Here is a 24,048-nt window from a genome sequence, read left to right on the forward strand (position 1 = left end):
TTGGACACCAGGTAGTGAACTATCTGTTGGTTGTGGCAAGTCATTTAACTACCTACTAAGACCTGGAGGGCTGTCAATATACCTCAGAGGATAATAATAAATAAAAATAAATTATTATAGATCATCATGATGATAATAACATAATAGCTAGCACGTATATAGTGCCTTAAGGTTTATAAAGTACTTTACATTTGTTATCCTATTTGAGGTTCACAACAACTCTATGAGGAAAGTACTATTATTATCCCCATTTTATGGATGAGGAAACTGAGGCTAAGAAATGTTAAGTGATTTGACCAGAGTCACACAACTAGGAAGTGTCTGAGCCAGTAAGGTCTCTTCATAACTCCAATTACAATACTCTATCCACATAGCTGTGTAGCAGAATACACAGAAAGGGGAATGGCCAAACAAGTTATGATATATGGATATAATGGAATATTATTGCAGTGTAATAAGTAACTAAGAAGAAAAACTCAGAGAAACATAGGAAGACAGTATGAACTGATGCAGAGTGAACCAGGAAAAGGACAAACACAATGACCATAATAGTATAAAAGAAAAGGCAGCCAAATGCTATGTATTTGTAATGAGGTAGCCTGGCATAGTAGATAGCACAATGGATTTGAAGTCAGAAAGACCCAAGTTCAAATCACACCTTAAGATATTTCCTAGCTGTGTGACCCTAGGCAAATCACTTAGCCTTTCTCAACCTCAGTTAATCAGTTAGCCAATAAGCATTTATTACGTACCTATTATGGGCCAGGCACTGTGCTAAATGCTGAAGGTACAAAGAAAGGCAAAAGACAAGGCAGGAGACCTCACTCTAATGGGGGAGACAATAAACAAAAAGATATGTACAAATAGGTGATATACAGAATAAATATGAAATAATGTACAGAGGGAAGGCACTAGAGTGACAAGGGATTGGGGATGGCTTCCTGTAGAAAGCAGGGTTTAGTTGGAACTTGAACAAAGCCAGGGAAGCAAACCGGCAGAAATGATGAAGGAAAGTGTTCCAGACACAGGCTACAGCCAGAGAAAATGCTCGCAGTCTATAAATAGAGAGTCTTGTTTGTGGGATAGCAAGGAAGTCACTGTCACCGATTCAAAGAGTACATGAAGAGGTGTAAAGTGTAAGAAGATTGAAAAGGTAGGAGGGGCCTACGTTATGAAGGGCTTTACATGCCAAACAGAGGATTTTATATTTGATCCTGGATGTTATAAGAAGTCACTGGAGTTTAATGAGTAAAGGATTGACATGATCAGACCTGTGCTTTAGAAAGGAAAATCACTTTAGTGGCTAAATGGAAGACAGATTAGAGTGGGGAAGGACTTGAGGCAGGCAGAACAACCAGTATGGTAGGGCAAGAAAAAAAAGAAAATGTTGCAGATACTATCAGAAATAGCTACCCTATTGTCTTTGATCAACTGCTTTTCTTTGTGGTGAGAGGAGGCTGCTTAGGCTGGACAATGGACAGGAGGAGAGGAAAGAGAGGTATTAGAAAATAATTATGTTGTTTTGTTCAAATAAAAGGCATCATGAAAAAATAAAGATGTTAAAAAAAAAAGCCTATGCATCAGTGGAAAGGAGTACTCTCATGGATAAGAATCATTGAATTATTGAAGTGTGTTTAAGAAACACCTATGAAATTTAATTTTTGCTTCAATTGTTTAAGAAAAAGGAGGTAACTGATGACTCAAAGAGCAGATTGAAGCATTTTTTTTCTCTTTTTGACTTTTTCTCTGAGCATGGTTAATATAATTAGTTTTGTATGACCACAGTATTTGTCATAGATTTTATTTTTCTTGCCTTCTTGATGGATGGGAGTAGAAGAGGGGAGGGAGGAAATCTGGAGTTAAAAAAGAATTTTTAAAATCTGTTTTAAAAATAAATTAAATTAAATTAATAAAAAGACAACAAGTAGAAGAAACAACAAAAAGTGCAGAAGGGGACATAAAGAAAGAAATTCTGTTAACCTTGTTGCACTGTAAAAGAAAAATCTACAAATAAAGTGATTAGGAATTTAAAATCAGCAAATTGTAGTTTCTCTAAGTAGTTAAAAATATGTTGCTCAAAAGAGGTTTTATCTTGTTGCCCCTTCCCCCACCTCCTTGCAACCTTCTCTGTAGTTCCCACTAATTAAATAGGAACATTTCTCTTAAGTACCTGGTTTGACTTATAAAGTTGTTGAGAGCAGCCTTTATTTTCCCTTCTGATTCCTCCTCTGAAATTTTGATCAATTCTTTGACTTCTTCTATACTTTCTTCCTGCAAACAGAAAGCAGAGGAAAAACTCATGAGTTGCTTCAGAGAGGTCTCCCCCATCACCTACTATGATCACTTATGTTTCATTTGTCTAATTTTAGGTGATTGAGGGAGGGGGGATGTTGCCCAGGTTCTTTATACCCAGGGCTGAGTCTTGCATTAGACATTAATTAATTAATCACTCAATCAGCATATACTTATTAAGCACTCAAAAGGCCCGATCCTGTGCTAGGCATTGGGGATACAAACAGAAGTCCAATTTGATCCAATCCTTTCCTGTTTCTTCCAGGTATTTCCAGGCCTCATCATTCATTTCCTTTTCTCTCATCTTCAAGCCCTTCTAACCTATTGGGTCCTTCTCTACACTCTACATAGGGGTACTAGAGACTTCCCCAATCTTAAAAAGCCTTCACTTGACCCTGACATTCCCTCAAGCTCTCTTCCTTTATCTCTCCTCCCTTTAATTACTAGCCTTCTAGAAAAAAGTCATCTATACTCACCATTGCTTTTACTTCTTAATCCCGTGCCTTCTAGCTTTCTACCGCAGTACTCTACTGAAACTGTATTCTCCAAAAATGGCCAAGATTGCTTTATTTCAAAATTCAGTCCTCTTTTCTTAGTTTTCATCCTTTAAAAAAATTCTGAAGCTTCTGATACTATTGACTACCATCTCCTCCCAGTATCTCTGTCCCCTGGCTTCTATGACTCTTTTCAATAGGTGCTTAATATATGTTCATTGATTGGTTGGTTGGTTCTCTACCTGCCTGATCACTCAGTCTCTTTTGTTGGATCATTATTTATCTCCTGTCCACCCCTCCTCCCCATGATCCCATTCCCAAGGCTGGTGTCCTCTCAGGTTCTATACTGGGAGCTCTTTTCTCTCCACATTTTCTCCCTTGCTGAATTCTTCTGGTATTATGGCTTCAACTATCACCTGTGAGCTAGGAAAATACATTAGGAGGAATCAGAAAAATTGAACTAGAAAAACCCTTAGCTATCATCTATCCAACTTCCTCATTTTTTTTTTTGAGGGGGAAAGGCAAGGCAATTGGGGTTAAGTGACTTGCCCAAGGTCACACAGTTAGTAAGTGGGTCAAGTGTCTGAGGCCAGATTTGAACTCAGGTCCTCCTGACTCCAGGGCTGGTACTCTATTCACTTCACCACCTAGTTGTCCCTTAACTTCCTCATTTTTAAAGAGGAAACTGAAAGTCAGAGAATTTCAATGACTCACCCAAGGTCACATAAGTAGTAACTAGCAGAGTTGGAGTTAAACCCAGCTTCTCTTTGTAATATATAATTGTACTTTCCTGTACTTATTATGGATGATTTGGTATTATAGTTGAATATGTGTATGCATGTGTATATATTTATATTACATATATATGATTAATATATATTTAATTGCTAGCATTTTTATAGTGCTTTAAGGTTTGCCAAGCACTTTGCATGTGTTAACCATTTGATTTCAAAACAACCCTTCAAGTTAGTTGCTATTAAAATTCCTATATTCCAGATAAAGAAACTGAGGCAAAAAGAGACCAAGTGTCTTGCCTGGGGTCACACAACTAGTCAAGTGTCTAAGATAGGATTTGAATTTTTCTGACTTCAAATCTTGTTTTCTATCCACCGTATCACCTAGTTGCTAGTATATTTCCCTTTAAGAATATAAGCTCCCTGAGGGAAGGAACCTTGTCCTATTTAAACTCTGTATTTCCCCAAGCTAGCACCACACTGAATGCACAACATGTAATAAGTATAAATATAGAAGCTAGGAGGTAAAGTGGATAGAGCACCAGGCCTGGAGTCAGAAAGAGAATGAAAGGATTGTTCTAGCTCATTACTAAGGACAGCAAGGTGATACAGTGAATAGAGTGCCGGGTCTAGAGTCACCAAGACTCCCCTTCTCAGTTCAAATCTAGCTTCAGACACTTACTAGCTGTGTGACTCTGGGTAAGTCATTTCACTCTGTTTTCCTCAGTTTCCTCATCTATAAAATGAGTCGAAGAAGGAAATGGCAAAACAATCCAGTATCTTTGCCAAGAAAACCCCAAATGGGGTCATGAAGAGCTGGACATGACTGAAAAAACGACAGAACAACACCAACAATAAATATTTAAATGTAATTGAATCAGTACTCTTAGAAACATATATGCCCAAAATAGAAGAACCAGACTTACACACATGGATGAAGCCATCTGCCAAGTAGCTAGGCATAATTTAACAGAAGGAAAAGGCCCCTCTGCCCCATCTGTTTACTGGTGCCTGAAATTGGAGCCTTTCATTAGGAAATGAGAGATGAAGGTTCACACATGAACAGAGAGGCAGCATATTGATAAAAAGGCCCACTAGAGTGGAGGGACTTGAGGTAACAACGCAGGGGCCGAGGAGGTCAAAGAAAGACTCCATGTCACAGAGTTATCTTGGAATTGGCCTTGTGTCAAAAGCTCAGTTCTTTAAAATCTAGCCTATAGCTCTAGAGCCCTCTACCCTGGAAGAAATTTTACATTTTATAAAAGAAATTTCTTGTTCCTAGATTGAGCTAAAGGAATAGGGGGGAGGGGGAAATGGTGGGCAGAGTAAAGAGAAACTCTGCCAAAATGTGCAATCTCAGTAAATATTTGGTGAAACTCAAGCCAAGGCTCTCTCCTGGGTAGCTGAGAAATGCTTCCTGTCCCCCTGGTTCTTCATTCATTTTAAATACTTCACTCCATCAAAAGCACTTACTAGCAGTGAATAGAGCACCCACCTGCCTTGGAGTCAGGAGGACTTGAGTTCAAATCTGGCCTCAGATACTTAACGCTTACTAGCCGTGTGACCTTGGGCAAGTCACTTAACCCCAAGTGCCCTGCCTTCCCCCACTCCAAAAAAAGCAAAATATAATAAAATTTTACAAAGCACTTACTAGGCTGTTGGACATTTTATCCAGCATATTCGACCAATGGAGCCTGAATGTCTGATCTCCCCACGAGCTCATGAAGTAGACACAAGGCTTCTTGGCCTCAAATGGCAAGTACTGATAATTCCTGGGAAAGACATTGTGCGTTGTAGCTGGTTAAGAACGAGCAGGTTTCAAAGGCAGAGTAACATAATAGAAAGAATGTTGGAGCTAAGGTTAGAAGAAACCTGGGTTCAGATACTGACTCACATTAAATAATTATTGTGAGTCTGGGAATGTAGTTTCATCTCTTTGAGCCTCAGTGTTCTCAACCTTAAAATGGGGGTGGTATACCTGGATTATTTGCCTTATGAGACTCAAGTAAGATAACAAATGTCAATTGCTTTGTAAATTTTAAAGTGCTTATGAAATTTTGGTTTTTGATTCAGTAAGCATATTGCCTAAACATAGCCTCCCATGTGCTAGGAACTAGAGATACAAAGACAGAATAAAACAAAACCTGCCCTTGATGATTCAACATTGAATTGTTATTGGGATAATTTAGCTACACATCATGGGCAGCTCAGTGACATAATAGATAGAAGGCCAGGCCTGGAGTCAGGGAGATCGGAGTTCAAATTTGACCTCAGACACTTACTAGCTGTGTGACCCTGAGCAAGTCACTTACCCCTGTTTGCCTCAGTTTCCTCATCTGTAAAATTAGCTGGAGAAGGAAATGGCAAGACACCCCAGTATCTTACCCCAAATGAGGTCACAAAGAGTTGGACAGGACTGAAATGACTGAACAAAAACAGCAAAAACCTCCATGCTTTCTATTTCCAGGGATTTGTCAAAGGACAATCAACTGAGCACTCATTCTTTAAACATTGAATGGGGGTAGAGGAGCATGAAATTAATAAGTAACATTCAGGAGGCCACAAGAATAACAACTCCAATAATTATAGATGACTTTTTATAATGCATTAAGGGTCACAAAGACCTTCCAGGCATTATCATGTTTAATCTTTTTAATCCTCACACCAACCCTGTGAGTTAGGTAGGGCAGGTATTATGATCTCCATTCATAATGGAGTCAGAAACAGGCTCAAAGAGATAAAAGTAACTCATCAAAGGTCATACAGCTGGTAAGTGATGGTTCTAGGATTTTAACCCAAATACTTACCGACATTTTTTTGGGCCTAAGGCCTGAATTTGCAAGAAACATAAGTACTCTCAAATTAATTTTTTAAAAAGACAAATTCAGTTGAGGGGGATGACCAATAGACATTTGGAATACAGCGAAATTATTCCACTGCTAAAGGTGGAGAGAGAAGGAGCACTTAACATCTGATAAGTTCTTTTTAAAATGAATTATTTTGGGGGCAGCTAGATGGCACAGGATACCAGGCCTAGAGTTTGGAGGACCTCAGTTCAAATCCAGCATCAGACACTTACAAGCTGTGTGACCCTTGGCAAGTCACTTAACACCTCTTGTCTCCAAAAATAAATAAATAAAACTAGTTATTCTTGCTAACTGAGTCCTAAACTCCATTGTTTCTCCATTGCTAGAGGAATATAAATGCTGTCAAAACCCTCTGCATTTTGACATCCTGGGACAATGTTTACATTTATCTTCATTCCCGATTCTAAATCCAATGGTCTTTTCTCTATATTATATTTCTTTGTATCAAGCATGGCATGAATTGTCAAAAGAAGTTCTAGAACAAGGCATGTGATACAGGTAGAGTAACTTTATCCAGGAAAGCTTTTTATCTTTTTTTCTTTTTTTTTTTTTGCTTTGTGGAGGGCAATTGGGGTTGTGACCTGCCCAAGGTCACATGTCTAGTAAGTGTGTCAAATGTCTAAGGCCACATTTGAACTCAGGTCCTCCCAACTCCAGGGCCAGTGCTCTATTCACTGTGCCACCTAGCCGCCCCAAAAGCTTTTTTTCAAGAGGTAAATATTTAACTGAAGACTAAAGGAAATGACTGAGGGGAACAGGATACAGTAATAAGAACACTGACTTGGGTTATAAGACATAGATTCTCATCCAAGTTCTTCCGGGAAAATCATTTCTCCTCTGAGACTCAGCTTCCTCCTCAGCAAAATGTGGGCATTAGTCTAGGGTCACTGTCTATTCTACCCTTGTAAGACAGCTAGAGAAAGTAGAAGAAGATATCCCTGTGTGGTGTGGACCCCAGAGACACATGGAGAAGAAGAGTCTAGTGAAGAGAAGAAAGCAGTATGGCAGACCAGAAAAATAATTAGACCTGGAGTCAAAGGATGTGAATTAGCAAAAGGATGGTAGGGATGGGAAATATGAATTAGGAAATGTGAATGGTACGTTCACTAAGAGACTCATGCTTTTCCCGCCTGTTATAGAAAGCTGTAGAATGAATTTCATCTCGGAAAGGTCCTAAGGTTTTCTCCAGCACAAATTCCTTCCAAGGGAAATGATAAAATTAAAAAAGGCCCTGCAGTCTGTTCTGCAGGATAATAACCCAACAGATGCCTGATCTATTGTAAGAGGAGCCAAATAGATTCTTGGCAGAAATTGATGTTTGTTATTGCATCAGGAAGAGAAAAGGTCAGGAACCAAACTGCTATCTTTTTTCCATCTTGGTTAAAATGATTACCCTGAGACTCCTGTGATTAAATAAATTCCCAAATGATATTTTACTTGGTTCTAATATTTCTTTGGATTATGCAACAGCCAGTGCTGAGGAAGTTTTCCTTTTTCCAGTTTCGATAACTGGGAGAGATAGGATTTCTGTCTCAAGATATGTGGTATTAAAGGAGATGGAATGGAGAGAAAGTGGAGATGTAAAGTAGAGAAAATTGGAGAACAAAAAAGGAGGGATCTGCAAAGTCACTATGGTGGCACCAAGGGGGTGATAAGGATTTTGGAGGTTGGTCCTCACATTGTATGAAAGAAATGACTTTGAAAATAACAGGACTTGAAAAGTTCACTCTCCATTGACATTTGAAACTAGTGAGTTGGCTGGCTGTGTGCACAGGGGACCATAATGAATGGCAGAAGTTAAGAGCCCAACACCCCCTGTCTTGTCTGCCCCTCTAGGATAGCAAGGAACAATAAATCAAAGTAGACTTTCCTAGGAAAACTACCAGATGATTCTCTCTTTTTTCCAGATTATAAGTGAATTTCAACCCTCCTAAATTCTAGTGCCTTCCCTCTATTGATTATCTCCAATTTATCCAGTATATAGCTTGTTTGTTACATGGTTGTCTGCATATTGTCTTCCCTTGAGCTCCTTGAGAACAGGATTTATCTTTTGTTTTTCTTTGTAGCCCTAGAATTTAGCACAGTGACTGGCTTATAGTAGGTGCTTAATAAATGCCCCCCCCCCCGGGACTGATTTCATTTTTCTTCTTTAAAATATACTGTCCTCTTCAGTGTGAATTATATGCACACTTAAAAATAGAAAGTCGGTCTCACATTACAGGGGTTACCATTTCCCTAAATTTCTGGATAAAGGCTATAAATCAAGAGTGAGAAAACTCAAAACTTATTCCTTTCCTACATTTCATCAACCATAGGCTAATCATCAAAGCTGACACTCCCCACCTGTTCCCTTCTGTCACCAGGGGCTTCTCAGGATGTGTGGTGGACATGGAAGCAATGGCAATGTCATGGGCAGAGTCTGTATTGCCTTCCTGAAGCAGGGATACATTCTCCTCTTCCGATGTTTCTAGAGATTTCTTCTTATTCCCATGGTGAGAACCCCCATCAATCAGATTTCCAAAGTTACCTTTGAAGAGAAAATTGAGAATGAGAGAGGCAGTAAAGGTCAATGTTCTCTAGAATTGTCCAGATTTAAGATAACTGGTTGATGAAATGTAGGAAAGGAATAAGTTTTGAGTTTTCTCCCACACATACCAAGAAGAGGGACAGGGGGACTAATGTTTCAATCTGAAGTCTCTGAACTACATTGGTTGCATAAAATAATTGAGATTACAGGTTAAAATCACCTCCTTTAGACAGTAAACTCCTTAAAGGCAGGGATCACATCTTTCAATTAACTGTATTTGGTATATATGGCTGGCTCTTTTTATTTTTTAATAAAACATTATTCTTTTGGATTGCACTAGTTTGGATTAAATGGAACAGTATTTTGCAGTGAAGACTGGAGGCTTTGAAAGAAATGACATGATAATATATAATCTTGGGTAATGGATAGAGAAGTTTAAAACAGAATAGTAATGACTGACATATCACTTTAAGATCTGAAAAGTATTTTATAGATCTTTCCTTGTTTAGGCCCCATAACAGCCCTGTGATATGATTATATGATATAGTTACCTATAGTACAACAGGAATTACCCCCATTGCACAAATCAGAAAACTGATACATAACACAAAGCACACACGTTTGTCACCCAAGACATGGCTCACATTGGAGTAACTCATTACCAGGGGGTTTGTTAGCTGGAGACTTTTCCCCAGTCAGAGCAACTCTTGAAGATGGTTTACTAAGTTGTAGAATGATTGCCATCTTTGTCCATGAAAGGAGCCTTAAACCTGCTGAAATCATAGAACTGGCATGTCACAGTTTAAGAATACTGACTGTCGTGTCCCAAGATATGGGTTGGAATCTCACCTCTGGGATTTGCTGCCCATGTCACCTTGGGGTGAGTTATATGAACTCCTAGGGCTATGGATAAGATGTCCTGTGAGATTCCTTCAAGCTCCAGATGGATATGATCCTATAACCCTTTAAAGCTGATGAAATCACAGAGTCTGACTAACCCAAGGTAGATACCTAGGTGGCTCAATGGGTAGAGCACTGGACTTTAAATCAGGCAACCCTGAGTTCAAATCTGACTCGAAAACTTAGCTGTGTTGTTACCCTGAACAAGTCAGCTAACTTCTGTCTGCCTTAGTTTCTTCATGAGTATAATGAAGATAATCATACCATTTACCTTCCAGGGTGAGAATCAAGTGAAAGAACATAAAAAGCACTTCAGACTTTAAAGTGCCATATTTGTTGTTTAGTCATTTTCATTCGTGTCTCATTCTTCATGATCTCACTTGATGTTTTACTGGAGTGGTTTGCCATTTTCTTCTCTAACTCATTTTACAGATGAGGAAGCTGAGGCAAATAGGGAGAAGTGATTTGCTTAGGGTCACCGAGTTATTAAGTGTCTGAGGCTGGATTTGAACTCAGGAACAGTAGTCTTCTGACTCCAAGCCTGGCCCTCTATCCATTGCACCACCTGGTGGCCCAAAGTGCCATATAAATGCTAACTATTATTATTGTTAAAAAGCTTATTTTTAATTTTTATTTATTTTAATTTATGGAATAAAACAAGCATTTACATAACATAGTATTATAATAATAATAAAAGATGTTATGTTTAAAGAGCATTGGCTTTGGAGTGAGTGAATCTGGTTCCAAATCTTTCATCTACTTTCTATTTCTATGATGTATACTTTTTACTTGTTTCTCTGAGTAAATATTACATCATTCCAATAAAATGTTAGCTCTTTGAGGATAGGCACTGTTTTTTTTTGTCTTTTTCTATTCCTGGTGCCTAGACAATGCCTAGCACAAAATTTGCATTGAATTGAATTGAGCCTCAAAGTTCCAGAATGATTGCACAAAATTCCACTAAATCTATGTGAAAAAAGTCATCTCCTAACCTGTCTTTGGTCTAAAATCCCATCTCATAAATGATAGGCCAAAATAGAGGAGGTTACTCTGGCAATGAGTTCACTAAATGGTGTTTTGCTTTGTTTTCCTATTAAAGAGTAGAGTTAAAACTTCCCCCTACCTAATGGCACCATTATGGACGAGAGTTGCTTGTTCCAATAGCACATGGCCATCTATACTGAACTAATCTTTGTCGTAAGAGGAAGTAGGCTAGACTTACCTATAGAAACCTCAAAGCTAATAGGTTTGTCTCCAATTTTCCGGTCAATCATGGTAGCTTCAAAAAATGCTCCAAAGAGTAAGAAATCTTCATATTTTTCTGGTGCAATCTATAGAAGAGATAGCATATATTCAATGATATCAGCTTGGTTTTTTGGGTTTTTTTTTTTTTGGTCTGTTTGCTTTATGGATTTGTTTTTCTTCCAGGAAGCTGGATCAGCAATACTTACCTGATTCCAGTATTCAAAGAATTGATCCTGCATAACTAACTTACAGATGAATTATTATATTAGCTCAAAATGGCATTTGATTATGCCTATGTTTAGCACAAAGTGAGAGCAGACAGCAGATCCAAATGGAGCTGCTAGTTCGAATTGTTTTAGGCCTAACTAGAATTTTGAAGACCCAGCCACAATGCCTAACATGGTAATCTCTCAATACATCTTTTTGTTGAATGAATAAATGACTCAATCTGTCTTGCATCATGGTAAGAATCGATTAGTATGCATTTGTTGTACTCTAAAGAATCATGGGAGGCAACTAGGTGGTGCAATGAATAGAGCACCAGCCCTGGAGTCAGGAGGACCTGAGTTCAAATCCAGCCTCAGACACTTAACACAAAAACTAGCTGCGTGATGTTGGGCAAGTTACTTAACCCCAATTGCCCTGCCTATCTCCTCTAAAAAAATAAAAAAAAGAATCATGAGAATTAGAGCCAAAAACCTCATTGATTAACAGTCCAATCCCCTCATTTTTTTGTGGGAGGACTCAGAGAACTTAAGTGAATGCATGCATGTGTATGCATGCATGTGTAATTTGAAGGCAGGGGAATTAGAAAGAGGGATGGGTTTAGAAAGAAAGACAAAACATTCTGATCTAAACATGTTATCATAGATAGAGGAACTAACTATAACCTTCTAAGGTTTTCCCTTAAAATATTTTATTTACCTTATTTCAAAATAAGGGAAATACTAATCTGAGTTAAATCAACTAAAGGAAATATATGTGTGTGTGTGTGTGAGTAAACATTCATTTTGGCACATATATTTCCTATGGTTTCTTATTAATTTTTATCAATTATCAAGCATTAATTTTTTTCTCTTCCCCACCTCCCTAAACACTGAGAAGGACAGAGGAAGGGATGGAAGGAAGTGTAAGGGAGAGGAGAAGGAGAGGATGAGGGAAAGGAAAACGGAAGAGATACAAGATACATGCAAAAAAGTATAATATAAGCTAATGATATGACGGAGCTGTGAGAGATCACCAGGCAAAAAGACCTAGGAAACTTTGTGGGAAAAGACATGACTTTCAGCTGATGAGATAGAAAGACTCTCGCAGTACATACTGCAGAGTCAGCTCCAGCAAGATGAGTTGGGGTGGCCCCTGACTAAATAATGCCATGGTTAACTGCACAGTGACAGTCTTCCTGCTTCTAAATCCCCCTTTCCACTATATTATGCTCCTTTTCTTGGTACAGACCTAAGTTAATAGGAATGGAGATGCCAGGCCTGTTGAAAAGAAACACAGTCTCAGGAGATAATGGTTGAACGACAAGGCCCCTCTATCCATCTCTAGAAGAATCCCAGGAGAATTTTAGGATTCATTTTTAGATGAACCCATCTGTCAGCAAAGTATTTATCAAACAACCACAATGACTATGGTCCTACACTAAGTGCCAAATTAGGTATGAGCTGATTTTAGCCATCTTCAGGTCCAGGAAGTGCATTTCTTATTCCTGGCTGTGCTGGTGGGAGAGTCCAAAAGATGATACAGCTGCCCTGGGCATTTTTGGAAAATCCTGATGCCTTAGTGGGCATTTTAGCCAAGTAGGTCACTTGAATCACATCCCAGAAGATATTTTTTAACCCTAATTAAAATTTTTTGTATTTGAAGACATCTTTGAAATAATAGAACAAATTTGTAGGTGACTAAAACTGTCTAATATTGTCTCGATGAGTGTAAGGTGCTGTTCAGTCATTTCAGTCATGTCTAACTCTCTGTGACCCCACTTGGGGTTTCTTGGCAAAGACACTGAAGTGGTTTCCATTTCCTTCTTCTGCTCATCTAGATGAGGAAATTGAGTCAAGCAAGGTTAAGTGATTGCCCAGGGTCACATAGCTAGAACATGTCTGAGGCTAGATTTGAACTCAGATCTTCCTGATTCCAGGGCCAGTGCTCTGTCCATTGCACCACCCAGCTGCCAGAGCTATATCCAGCCCTAGTCCCCTCCATGACTTCCAGTGCCCCATCACCAACTGCCTGTTAGATATTTCAAACCAGATGGCATCACCAACTAAACCAATCTCAAACACAACTCATTATCTTTTCCCCTAAGTCTATCATTCTTTCCAACTTGCCAGTTTCTACAGAGGGAACCACCATCTCTCTAGTTGCTCAGGGCTGCAACTTTGGCATCGTCTTCATCTCTATTCTCCATCACACCACTTTTCCAATCTTATAATTCTCCGTCTACATCTCATCCATTCATCCCCTTCATTCCACTCATGTCCACCACTCTGGTTTAGGCTAATGAAACTTCATTAGCCTTTGAATGGTGAGCAGGAGGAAGGGAAAAAAGAATGGAAAGGGGAAGGAAGGAAGGAATGAAGGAAGGAAGGAAGGAAGGAAGGAAGGAAGGAAGGAAGGAAGGAAGGAAGGAAGGAAGGAAGGAAGGAAGGAGGAAGGAAGGAAGGAAGGAAGAAAGGAAGGAAAGAAGGAAGAAGGAAGGAAGGAAGGAAGGAAGGAAGGAAGGAAGGAAGGAAGGAAAGAAGGAAGGAAGGAAGGAACGAAGGAAGGAACGAAGGAACGAAGGAAGGAACGAAGGAAGGAATGAAGGAACGAAGGAAGGAAGGAAGGAAGGAATGAAGGAAGGAAGGAAGGAAGGAAGGAAAGGAAAGGAAGGAAGGGAATGAAGCAGGGGGAGGAAAGGAAGGAGAAGACAAAAGAAGGAAGGAAGGAGGGAGGGAGAGAAGGAAGGAAAGAGAGGAGAATAAAAAGGAGGAAGAAAGAAAGGAGAGAAAGAACCAAAGGAAAGAAGAGAGGAAGAAAGGAAACATATATTAAATCACCTACTATGTGACAGGCACTGTACTAGTTGCTTTACAATATTATCTCACAACCTGAGTATTAATATTATCCCCATTTTGCAGTTGAAGGAATTCAGGCAGAAATAGGTTAAATGACTTGCCCAGGATCATGCAGCTAGAAAGTGTTGGAGGCCAGATTTGAACTCAGGCCTTCCAGACATGAGTCCAAGTACACCGTATAGCTTCTTCTTTAACAGAAAAGTAAAGGGTAGAAAGAAAAGCTCATTTAAGATACCACAAAGAGTATGGGAAGGGGAAAAATAAGGAATAATAGAGAATTAGAGTAGTACAAGATTCTAGAAATTCTTGTGTTCCAGTCAAAGGAGTCCTCGTTTTTCAAGCGGACCCCCTGAAGACTTCTTTGAGCAGATGAATGATAAAATCAACCCTTTGCACAAACCTTGGGAGTGAATGAGATTGCTGTTAGAGAGAAAAGAATGGACTTAGGAAGACCTATAAGAAGGTTACTAAAATGGGGGAATAATGAGGCCAAAACAGGATTACAATGGGAACAGAGAAAGCACAAGCATGGAAGAATTTTCAAAGGACAATGAACAGAACTGGATAATTCCATAGGGGTGAGGAGGGCAAGAAAAGGGTCAAGGAGAAAATATCAAAGTTTCAAACATGGGAAACTAAATAAATAGTGACAACAGTCAGAAATGGTGAAATCAATAGGAAAGTCCAAATAATATCCTTCACTAATAATAATAATTACAATAGTATTTACATAGCGCTTTAAGGTTTACAAAGCGTTACCTCCTTTCATTCTCATAATAACCTATACGATAGGCGCTATTATTATTCCCATTGTACAGATGAGAAAACTGAGACTGAGAAAGGTTAAGTGACTTCTCAGGATCACACAGCTGGCAAGTGTCTGGGGCAGGATTTACATTCAGATCTTTCCAACTCCAAGTACAAGCATAGTCTTTTGCACCACCTAGCTGCCACCGTGGATATAGAGAAAGATTCTGTAGGCAGCAAAAGCAATATTTAGTAGAGTCAGATGGAACCACGCCCTAGAGATAAGAGACCACAGTTTAGAGGCTTCTCCTCAACTGCTATAGAGAGACGATGAAGTGTGGTTTATTTTGTGAATCACAGTATATAAACTAAAATAATGACAAGCACTTCACAAAACTATTTATCATTTAACTTTCTTTTTTTATTCTCTTTTAAAATATTTTTTTGTCTTTTTGGAGGAGGGAAAGCAGGGCAATTGGGATTAAGCGACTTGCCCAAGGTCACACGGCTAGTAAGTATTAAGTGTCTGAGGCCAAATTTGAACTCAGGTCCTCCTGACTACAGGGCCAGTGCTCTATTCACTGCGCCATCTAGCTGCCCCTATCATTTAACTTTCAATCATTTTCTGTACCAACTGACCTGGGAAAAAGCAACCTTCCATATATCATAATAGGATCATAGAATTAAGAGTTAGAAGAAAACTTAGAAACCATCTTGCCTCACATTCTCATTTTACAGGTGTGGAAACTAAGACTTAGAGAAGTCACATGGTCAATAAGGGTCAAAAGAGAGATTTGAACCCAGTCCTTTCTGATGTTAAATCCAGCACTCTATTTACTGTACCACACTGCCTCAGCGGAAAACAGGAAAGTGTAAGATGACCATTTCCCTCTTCACCCCTCCTCTAAATCAGGATTCTCTTGCTCTCACAGCTTCAAGGGATAAAGGAAAGAAATCAGTTTCTTAAATCCCCAGCTTGCACTTGGTCTGTCTCTCCAGCCTCAGTCCTCATCCTGTGTTGGATGGTCAAAGAAATATTCCTTTTATTTATTTCCAAAATCTAATAGAAATCAGGAAAAGTCTGAAAGTAACCAGATAATAAGCCTGTTAAAACATAATATTCTCTCTCTCTCTCTCTCTCTCTCTCTCTCTCTCTCTCTCTCTCTCTCTCTCTCTCTGTCTCTGTCTCTCTCTGTGTGTGTGTCTCTCTCTCTCTGTCTGTCTCTCTGTATCTGTCTCTGTCTCTCTGTCTGTCTCTCCTTACTATTTCCTTTTAGTTCATTTCTATGGGAATCTATTAGCCATGAAGGAAGTCTGAGAGAACTTGACCAGGGCAGATGGTTGATACATGAAAGAGAAGGAGAAGACTGACACTGAAGAATGGACACTGGACCATTGTCAATATGGCTAGTTGGATCTAATCTAATCCATCAAATCCTCATTAAACCTCAAATATATGCAGGGTACTGTGCTGGACATATAAAACCAAAATGGAAAATAATCCCTGCCTCCAGGGAACTCACTTATTCTCTATGGAGAAAATAAAATGTGTAGCCACATGACTGCAAAAGTCTTTGCAAGGCTGTGGTTTATTGTGCTTAGTATCACATGCTATAACTATAAGCTCATTCTGACCGACCTCAGGTGGCACATCAAAGGGCTCTACTTCAGCCTCCATTGAATTGGTCTTATCTGAAGGCTGGTGTGCTCTTCCATCCTCAGCTTTGTCTGTCTTGTCCTTCCCCAAGCCTTTGGAAGTCTTGTCTTTAGATAGCTTGAGGTCCTTCAGGGCCTTTGAAAATTTAGACTCCTGTGCCCCACCCGAGAGGATTTCCACAGCAATTTCTATCAGGATGCGGCCCCTGAATGAGACCCCTTCTCCAAAGCCTTCATTCAGTTCCTGGTAATCATCCATCAAGCTGTGGTTCCTGGGAGAGCCATACAAGTTGATCCAAGCAGGTCCAAAAGTGGGCAGGAAACCTAGGGAGATCATAAAATAATGATGATGATAATGATAACAAATAATGATAATAGCTAACATTTATATAGCACCTACTATGTGCCAGGCACTGTGCTAAGAACTTTACAGATATTATCTCATTTGATCCTCACAACAACCCTGGGAGATAGAGGCTATTGTTATCCCCACTTTATATGTGAAGAAACTGAGGCAAACAGAAGTTAAATGACGTTGTCCAGAGGATTGCTGTTGTTGAGTCATCTCAGTTGCATCTGACTCTTCCTGACCCCATTTTGGATTTTCTTGGCAAAGATACTGAATGTGGTTTACCATTTCCTTCTCCAGTTCATTTTACAGATGAGGAAACTGAGGCAAATAGAGTTAAGTGACTGTTATGGCAATGGGAATTTAAGATCTTCCCTGCCCCTTGATTAGGCTTAAGTGACTTTGAGAACCTTCATTAATTTGAAAATATACTTTGCACCCTAATAGGCTGAATGTGGCCGCATGGAGCCTGTGGCAGGAGGCTTGTTTTTACTTTGTGATTGGGCAGTGGGTCAAGAGGGTTGTGACATTCTCTGATCCAGGAGAAGGATATAAATACCCTGATGTGAGGCTTTGCTTTGGGGCTCACTTTGAGAAGAGTTGTGTGATTTGAATAGATGAGACTCTGGGCAGCCATTGAGCCCCCCATCTTTGAAAACCCCAATGTTGATGCTTCCCTCTCTGGTAACTGACTAGGTATGGATGTAAATGGTCGGACAGCTGGAAACCTGTCTGCTGATCTGCTTCTCTGTCTATATTTTTGGTCTGCTTGTATTTTGTTTGTTTTCTCTGAAGTTCAGGGTGCTGACCTTTTCCCCCTGAACTAGGTAAATGGCATATGTTTGATTAAAGTAAGATTGTTAACCCATTTTGAGTTGCTTTCCTTTAGAAAAGCAGATCTAAGAACCTGTGTTGGCAGCCATTCTGGGGATGCTGGGGTGCTTGCAGCTACAGTGACTTCCCCAGAATAACACAGCTGGTAAGTGTCTGAGATCAGATTTGAACTCAGGAAGATTAGTTTTCCTGATTCTCAGCCCAGTGCTTTATATACTGTACCAACTAGGGGCCCCTCTGCAGGGTCATATAGCTACTAAGTGTGGCCAGATTTGAAATCATTTCTTTTTGTTCCCAAATCCAGCACTCTGTCCACAGCACCACCTAGCTGCCCATGTTATTTGCATGGCAAATCTGAATGTGTAGACAAGCCCTGCTTTGAAAATAAAGAGATTGCTGAAAAGTTGCATGGATAGCTTGTTTTTTTTTTTTTACTCTGAGTCACAGTTTCATTAGTGTAGGGAACTCCCAGTATGGAAACCACCACACCTATTATAGATCAGTTACTTGTTTGGAGCTTAGAGAACTTAAGAGTTTCCTGGGTCTGATAGGTGAAGTGACTTGCCCATAGTTAAACTGCTAGAAGCAAACCTTGACCCAGATCTTTCTAACTCCAAGACTGGCCTGCCACTCAATACACCATGCTGCCTTTCACATCCAAATTATAGACACAGAATGTTAAAACTGGAAAGGGTCTTTGAGATCATCCAATTCATTTTGTAGAGAAGGAACCCTAGCCTCAAAAACATAAAATACCCTAGATCATAGAGTGAAAGAACCAGACCATTGTCCTTTCTATTATACCACACGAGTCAGATTTATGCAAATCAAATCCTGTTTTAGATGCATTAAGAAACTTGGTATTTAAGGCAATCCTTTGCTGAATCCGTTTTAAAATACAGAATCGGCTCGTAGAGTATTTTGGTGCCTTGAATTCATCTCTTGAGTGTTTTCATAGATTGTTTTCTTAAAGAAGACATATTTCTGTTTCTGACAATATCTAATTATCTCTGATATATAACCATTCATTATCATTAGTGTTTTTCAGGTTATATCTCTTCCTCTGAAAAACATATGAGAAAAACAAAGGAATAAATAAATTATACATGAAAATGAAGTGATGAGCAGTGGGGAGAACAAGTTGATTCGATAGAATCCCACCAACTAAGCAACCTCATATTTTCACCTCTTAACCTGACAGGACTAACTCCAAATAAGTTGGGATAAGAGGCAATTTTTTCCTTCCTTATTTCTGCCCTATTTGATGGCTCATGAAGGACTAATCTACCTGTGGCTAGACCAGTCATCATGCAAGTAACTAAGAAATCGAAAGAACTTAGAGTCTCTACTAAACATATTTATGCCCTGAGCAAAGTTTGAAAATTGATCCCTAGAGTGATGCTGTCATTCAGAAGCACTGAGCCTTCCCTGCAATATATGTGACTTGACTTATCACAAAATACCTGAATGCCTCGAAGAATGGCATTAAAGTTTATGCAATCATTTTTTAAATGTCACATAAATCATTCCTTATTATGCCTTAGGCATATGCATACTTTACATATCCCTAATCTCAGCTCCTCTCTGTGTTAGAAAGTGCTTATCTCAGATTTGAGGTGTTACTGATTATTGTACTTTGTTGGATTTTTTAAATCAGGCCTCAAAATCAATGTGACATTTACTTGGAAATGTTAAAGCTACAGAAAAGGGAGGTTTTGATTCCCTCTAGGACCAGCAATAATGTAAACATTACAGCAAGGAGTGAATTATTACTATTGACACTTTAATACTTTAAAACCAAAGTGGAAAATAGACCCTGCCTCCAGCAACAATAAATACAAAAATATCAAAAGATAACATTGACTAGGAAAGGGTTAACAGGATGCTGAAAAATAGGAGGTAGTTGGGAATTATAGCATAATGGGGTATGGGATATGGAAGGAGAATATAAAAGTTCCAGCAAAGGATTGAGTTCAAAGGGGGAGAAAGGAGAGGTCTCAGAAATGAAAGGGAAAAATCCTGTAGTCAGAGTATACAGGTCAAGGTTCAAACAAAAAATTGGAAAGCATAGATTCACCATATCAACAAAGATGGTACACATAAGATACAGGAGAAGCTAAATGAGTTTGATATACAGGAATCAGAGACCAGACTTTAAGGATGAGAATGAAGTGTTACAAAGATCTAAAGTTAGGAAAACCAAGAAAGAAAGTGTAAGCTACTATCTTTGAACTAGTAACTAAGTGACAGTTTGCCATGCTCAGCACCTGCTTCACCAGCAATTTATATATGTATATATGCTCTATCTGTTCCTCCCTTCCCCAGGAAAATGTAAGTTTTTTGCTGGTAGAAATGTTTTTTTATAAATTTCTGTTTTTGTTTTCCTATTACATAATAAATAACAAGTACTTAGTAAATGTAGAATGCACAAGTGGGTCAGCATGATGGGGCTACACCCTATATTTTTTTTAAAGGAGTCAGGCTGTTAGACGCTTACATACAAACCATTTTGTGTTGTTCAAAGCACTTTCATGTCCAAAAGGGCATTTTTATCCTTAAAACAACTTACAGTGTCAGTGGACAATACATATTTTTCCCCATTCTTACACATTTTCCTACTAATTATAGAATACTGGAGCAAGGAGGAATCTTATGACCAAGTTCAACCTTATATTTTGCGAAGGAGAAAAAACTAGATCAATGATGTTTGAGGGACCCACTTTGACCATGAAACCGGGCACATTTCAGATTACCTTTATCTCCATCCTGCTCATTAGAGATTTTCTTCAAATCAATGAAGTGTGTTGCTAAGGCCACATCGTTCATGCTGCCTTCATCCCACACCTGGATTTTAACTCTTCGACACAAGGGAGGGAACATTTCTTTAAAGATGACCTGTTCATGCCACACAGGATCTGCACAATTTTTCTTTACTGTAGTCCTTCCCTAAAAACAAAAGACAACTTGGTAAATTATTGGTGTATGCTATGATGATGTTCTTAACAAATTTAGGAATGCTTTTCTTTTTTTTTTAAGCAATTGGGGCTAAGTAACTTGCTCAAGTTTACACGGCCAGTTATTTCTGGTGTGGTGCTAAGTATCTGAGCCTGGATTCGATCTCCAGGTCATCCCGATGCTGGGGCCGGTGCTCTTACTCACTGAGCCACCTGGGCACCCCTAAGCAATTGGGGTTAAGTAAATTGCTCAAGGTTACCCGGCCAGGTATTTCTGGGTGGGTGCTAAGTGTCTGAGCCCAGATTCAATCCCCCAGGTCATCCCAACACTGGGGCTGGTGCTCTTACTTGCTGTGCTACCTGGCTGCTCCAAGGAATGCTTTTCAAAGGAAGCAGAAATAGAGAAGAGGACCATTATGATGCCCTTCTCAGTGTGGCCCCAAATGACCTTTCTAAGCTTCACATTTTCATATTACTTCCCTATGTGCATTCTACATTTTAGCCAAACTGTTTCCCAAACTTGAATTCAGCATTTCATGGGCTATCCTCCATGCCTAGAATATATATCCTCCTGGCTTTTTCCTCTTAAAATCCTTACCCTACTTCTAGGTTCTGCTCAGAGTAACCATCTCCTATGGGAAGTCTTTCCTGATCTCCCTAGCTATTAGTGCTTTCTCCCTCTTAGAAATGAATTGTACTTATGTATGCATATATGTTCTGTACGTTGCTCCCACTTCCAGGAGGATATAAGCTCTTCGAGGGTAGAAATGCTTTTTCTGTTTATGTTCCCAGCACATAACAAATAAGGAGTACTTAGTAAAAGCATGAGCAATTGAGTTGGGGGCTGGGGAGTTAAGGTCCTTATAACAACACACTAAGATTCCTCGTTATGACAAGGTGGCCATCCTAAGAGAGGGAGCTCTGGTAGGTACGACCAAGCTTGTGAAGTATCATGTTTGACTGGGCTTGATGGTCTACTGTGTGTTCATTTTCAGAGGACCACTTAGTATATGCTCATTACCAGGCTAGTTGAAGGGCAATGGATTTTTAAACCATAGCAATTTTTGAAGACAATCTATGAAATTATAAAGTGAGTGGAATCTATCTAGATGAAAGGATAGCAGTATGAATAATTATATACCTGGAGGTCATGGTACTTGGACTAACCGAATCTATGGTATATAAAGGTGCTTTATTGTGGGATTTACTCTAGTTTATACTGTAGCAGCATGCTAGCATATTTCCAAAGACATCTTTCAGCCAAGGTTGGGTGATCACTTGTTAGATATATAATACAGAGCATTCTTGGTCAGGCATTAATTGGGCCAGATGGTATTTGAGGGCCCTTTCAACTCTGAAATTCTATAGATTCCATTGTCCTCATTTCACCAAAAATGTGTAAGTTCAGTGAACACAATTTGCAAGTTAGGAGAGATACATGAATCTGCTGAACATTCAAAAACAAGTCAATAAAAACTGTTTATACACCAGACATTGGCAGAGTTCTGGTTTTACTTCCAACAGTCTCTTGGGTTCAAATTCAAAATAAATGAGCATTGACAGCAAATGAGGTACTGGGAATAAAAAGAGGTAGGAGATTTATTTATTGTCTTTGAGAAGCTTATAATAGTGAGGGTAAGCTCCCATTTACAAGCTCTTTAAGGTTTACAAAGTGCTTTACATATGTTATACTATTTGATCATCACAACAATTCTGTCAGGTAATTGCCATTCTCATTCCATTTTGCCAATAAAGAAAACTGATTTGCTTAGGGTCACAAGTTGGCAAGTATTTGATTTAGGATTCGAACTTAGGTCTTCTTAACTCCAAGGTCAATATTCTCTCTACTCACTATGAAATGAATATAACACAGAGAGACATAGAATTAGACAGTCAGTGAGAGACAGAGAGAAATGCAATGAGAGAGGTACATGGCATTAGAGAAGCATAGTAGAGAAACCAATGGCTTCTGGTTAGTCAGGGCATCAGCAAAGACATCACCTGACCTGCTGCTTTCACACTTTCCCCCCCCCTTTCTGTCAGGGACCATCTCCTCCATGGTCTGCTCTCATACTCTATTTAATTCAGCCAATGCACTTATCACATTCTAACTTGTATTGTAGTCATGTGTATACATATTCTCTCCCTATCCTCAATAAGGACTAGGTGGTGGTAGTTATTTTGGGGTTGTTGCTTTTTTATATTCCATCCCTACGCTTAAGACTCTATCCTGAAATTCTCTTTTCAGTCATGACCCCATCTGGGGCTTTCTTGAAAAAGATGCTGGAGTGGCTTGCTATTTCCTTCTCCAGTTCATTTTCCACATGAGGAAACTGAAGCAAATAGGGTCAAGTGACTTGCTAGCAAGGGTCACATAGCTAGTAAGAGTGTGAGGCCAGATTTGAACTTAAGAGGATGGGTCTTCCTGACCTGGAACTCTATGCACTGGGCCACTTACTGCCCTGAAAATCCTAAAAATAGTAGCTGTTTAATCAACGTCTATTGAATTTACCTGACTTTGATTGAGCTAGACCTTGAAGGATGAGTAGGATTTGGGTAGGTGGGGAATGATAGCTCTACCTGGAAGTTCTGTCACCATCTCAAACACAATATAACCCAAATCAAACTTGTTATCTTTCCTTCCAAACTTCCCTAGTTCTTTTTTTCCCTTTGGGACCCAGGTTTGTAACCTCAAAGTCATTTTTGATTCTTCCTCCATATCCTTATCACCCATATCCAACCAGTTGCCAAGTCCTACTGTTTCTGTATCTGTAACATCTCTCAGACTCCCTCCCTTCTCTTAACTCATAAGCCTACCTCCCTAATTTAGACCCTCATCCCTATTTACTATTGTAGTAGACTCCTACCACTGGTAGTTAGGTAGAGCAGTTGATAGAGCACTGGGCCCAGAATCAGGAAGACCTTAGTTCAAATTTGTCCATAGACACTTACTAGCTGTGTGACCCTGGGCAAGTCAACTAACCTCTTCCTCAGTTTCTTCATCTATAAAATGGGGATAATAATAGCACCTCCCTCTCAGGAGTGTTGTGAGGACCAAATGAGATAATACTTGTAAAGCACTCAGCACTATGCCTGGCATAGTAAGTACTTAATAAATGCTTGTTTCCTTCTTTCTTAATTAGCTTCCTGGCTTTCCCCTTTAGAGCCCATTCCCCAGGTAGCTGTCAAAATAAGCAGCATTAGGCAAGGGGGTATGATGTCATTCTCCCCTCTCAAAAGTCATCAGTGGCTCCCTATTATCTTTAGGCTAAAATTAAAACTGAAATATTTTGTGTTCCCTAGACTTAGCATTCCATCTCCCTTCTCCTTCTTTTTACAAAGAATGCTCCTCCTTCTCCTCACTTCCTCCTGTCCAAATCCTTCTCC

The 24,048-nt window shown here is 39.3% G+C and overlaps 1 protein-coding gene across 1 annotated transcript in view; it reads right to left on the minus strand.

The window, feature by feature from the left end:
- Positions 1–24,048, minus strand: part of FER1L6 (fer-1 like family member 6) — a 199,569-nt gene that overhangs the window by 145,628 nt on the left and 29,893 nt on the right. Inside the window, exons 7-12 of the mRNA XM_069081306.1 lie at positions 20,461–20,653; positions 16,508–16,848; positions 11,037–11,145; positions 8,731–8,914; positions 5,172–5,292; positions 2,171–2,271 (exon numbers count right to left, since the gene is read on the minus strand). Of these exons, the coding sequence (XP_068937407.1) occupies positions 2,171–2,271; positions 5,172–5,292; positions 8,731–8,914; positions 11,037–11,145; positions 16,508–16,848; positions 20,461–20,653 (1,049 nt within the window). The remainder of the gene's footprint in view (positions 1–2,170; positions 2,272–5,171; positions 5,293–8,730; positions 8,915–11,036; positions 11,146–16,507; positions 16,849–20,460; positions 20,654–24,048) is intronic.

This window comes from Petaurus breviceps, unplaced genomic scaffold (genome assembly GCF_028583685.1).
Source record: "Petaurus breviceps papuanus isolate PSGF00001 unplaced genomic scaffold, PetGlider_PUasm1.0 98, whole genome shotgun sequence".
Classification (NCBI taxonomy): domain Eukaryota; kingdom Metazoa; phylum Chordata; class Mammalia; order Diprotodontia; family Petauridae; genus Petaurus; species Petaurus breviceps.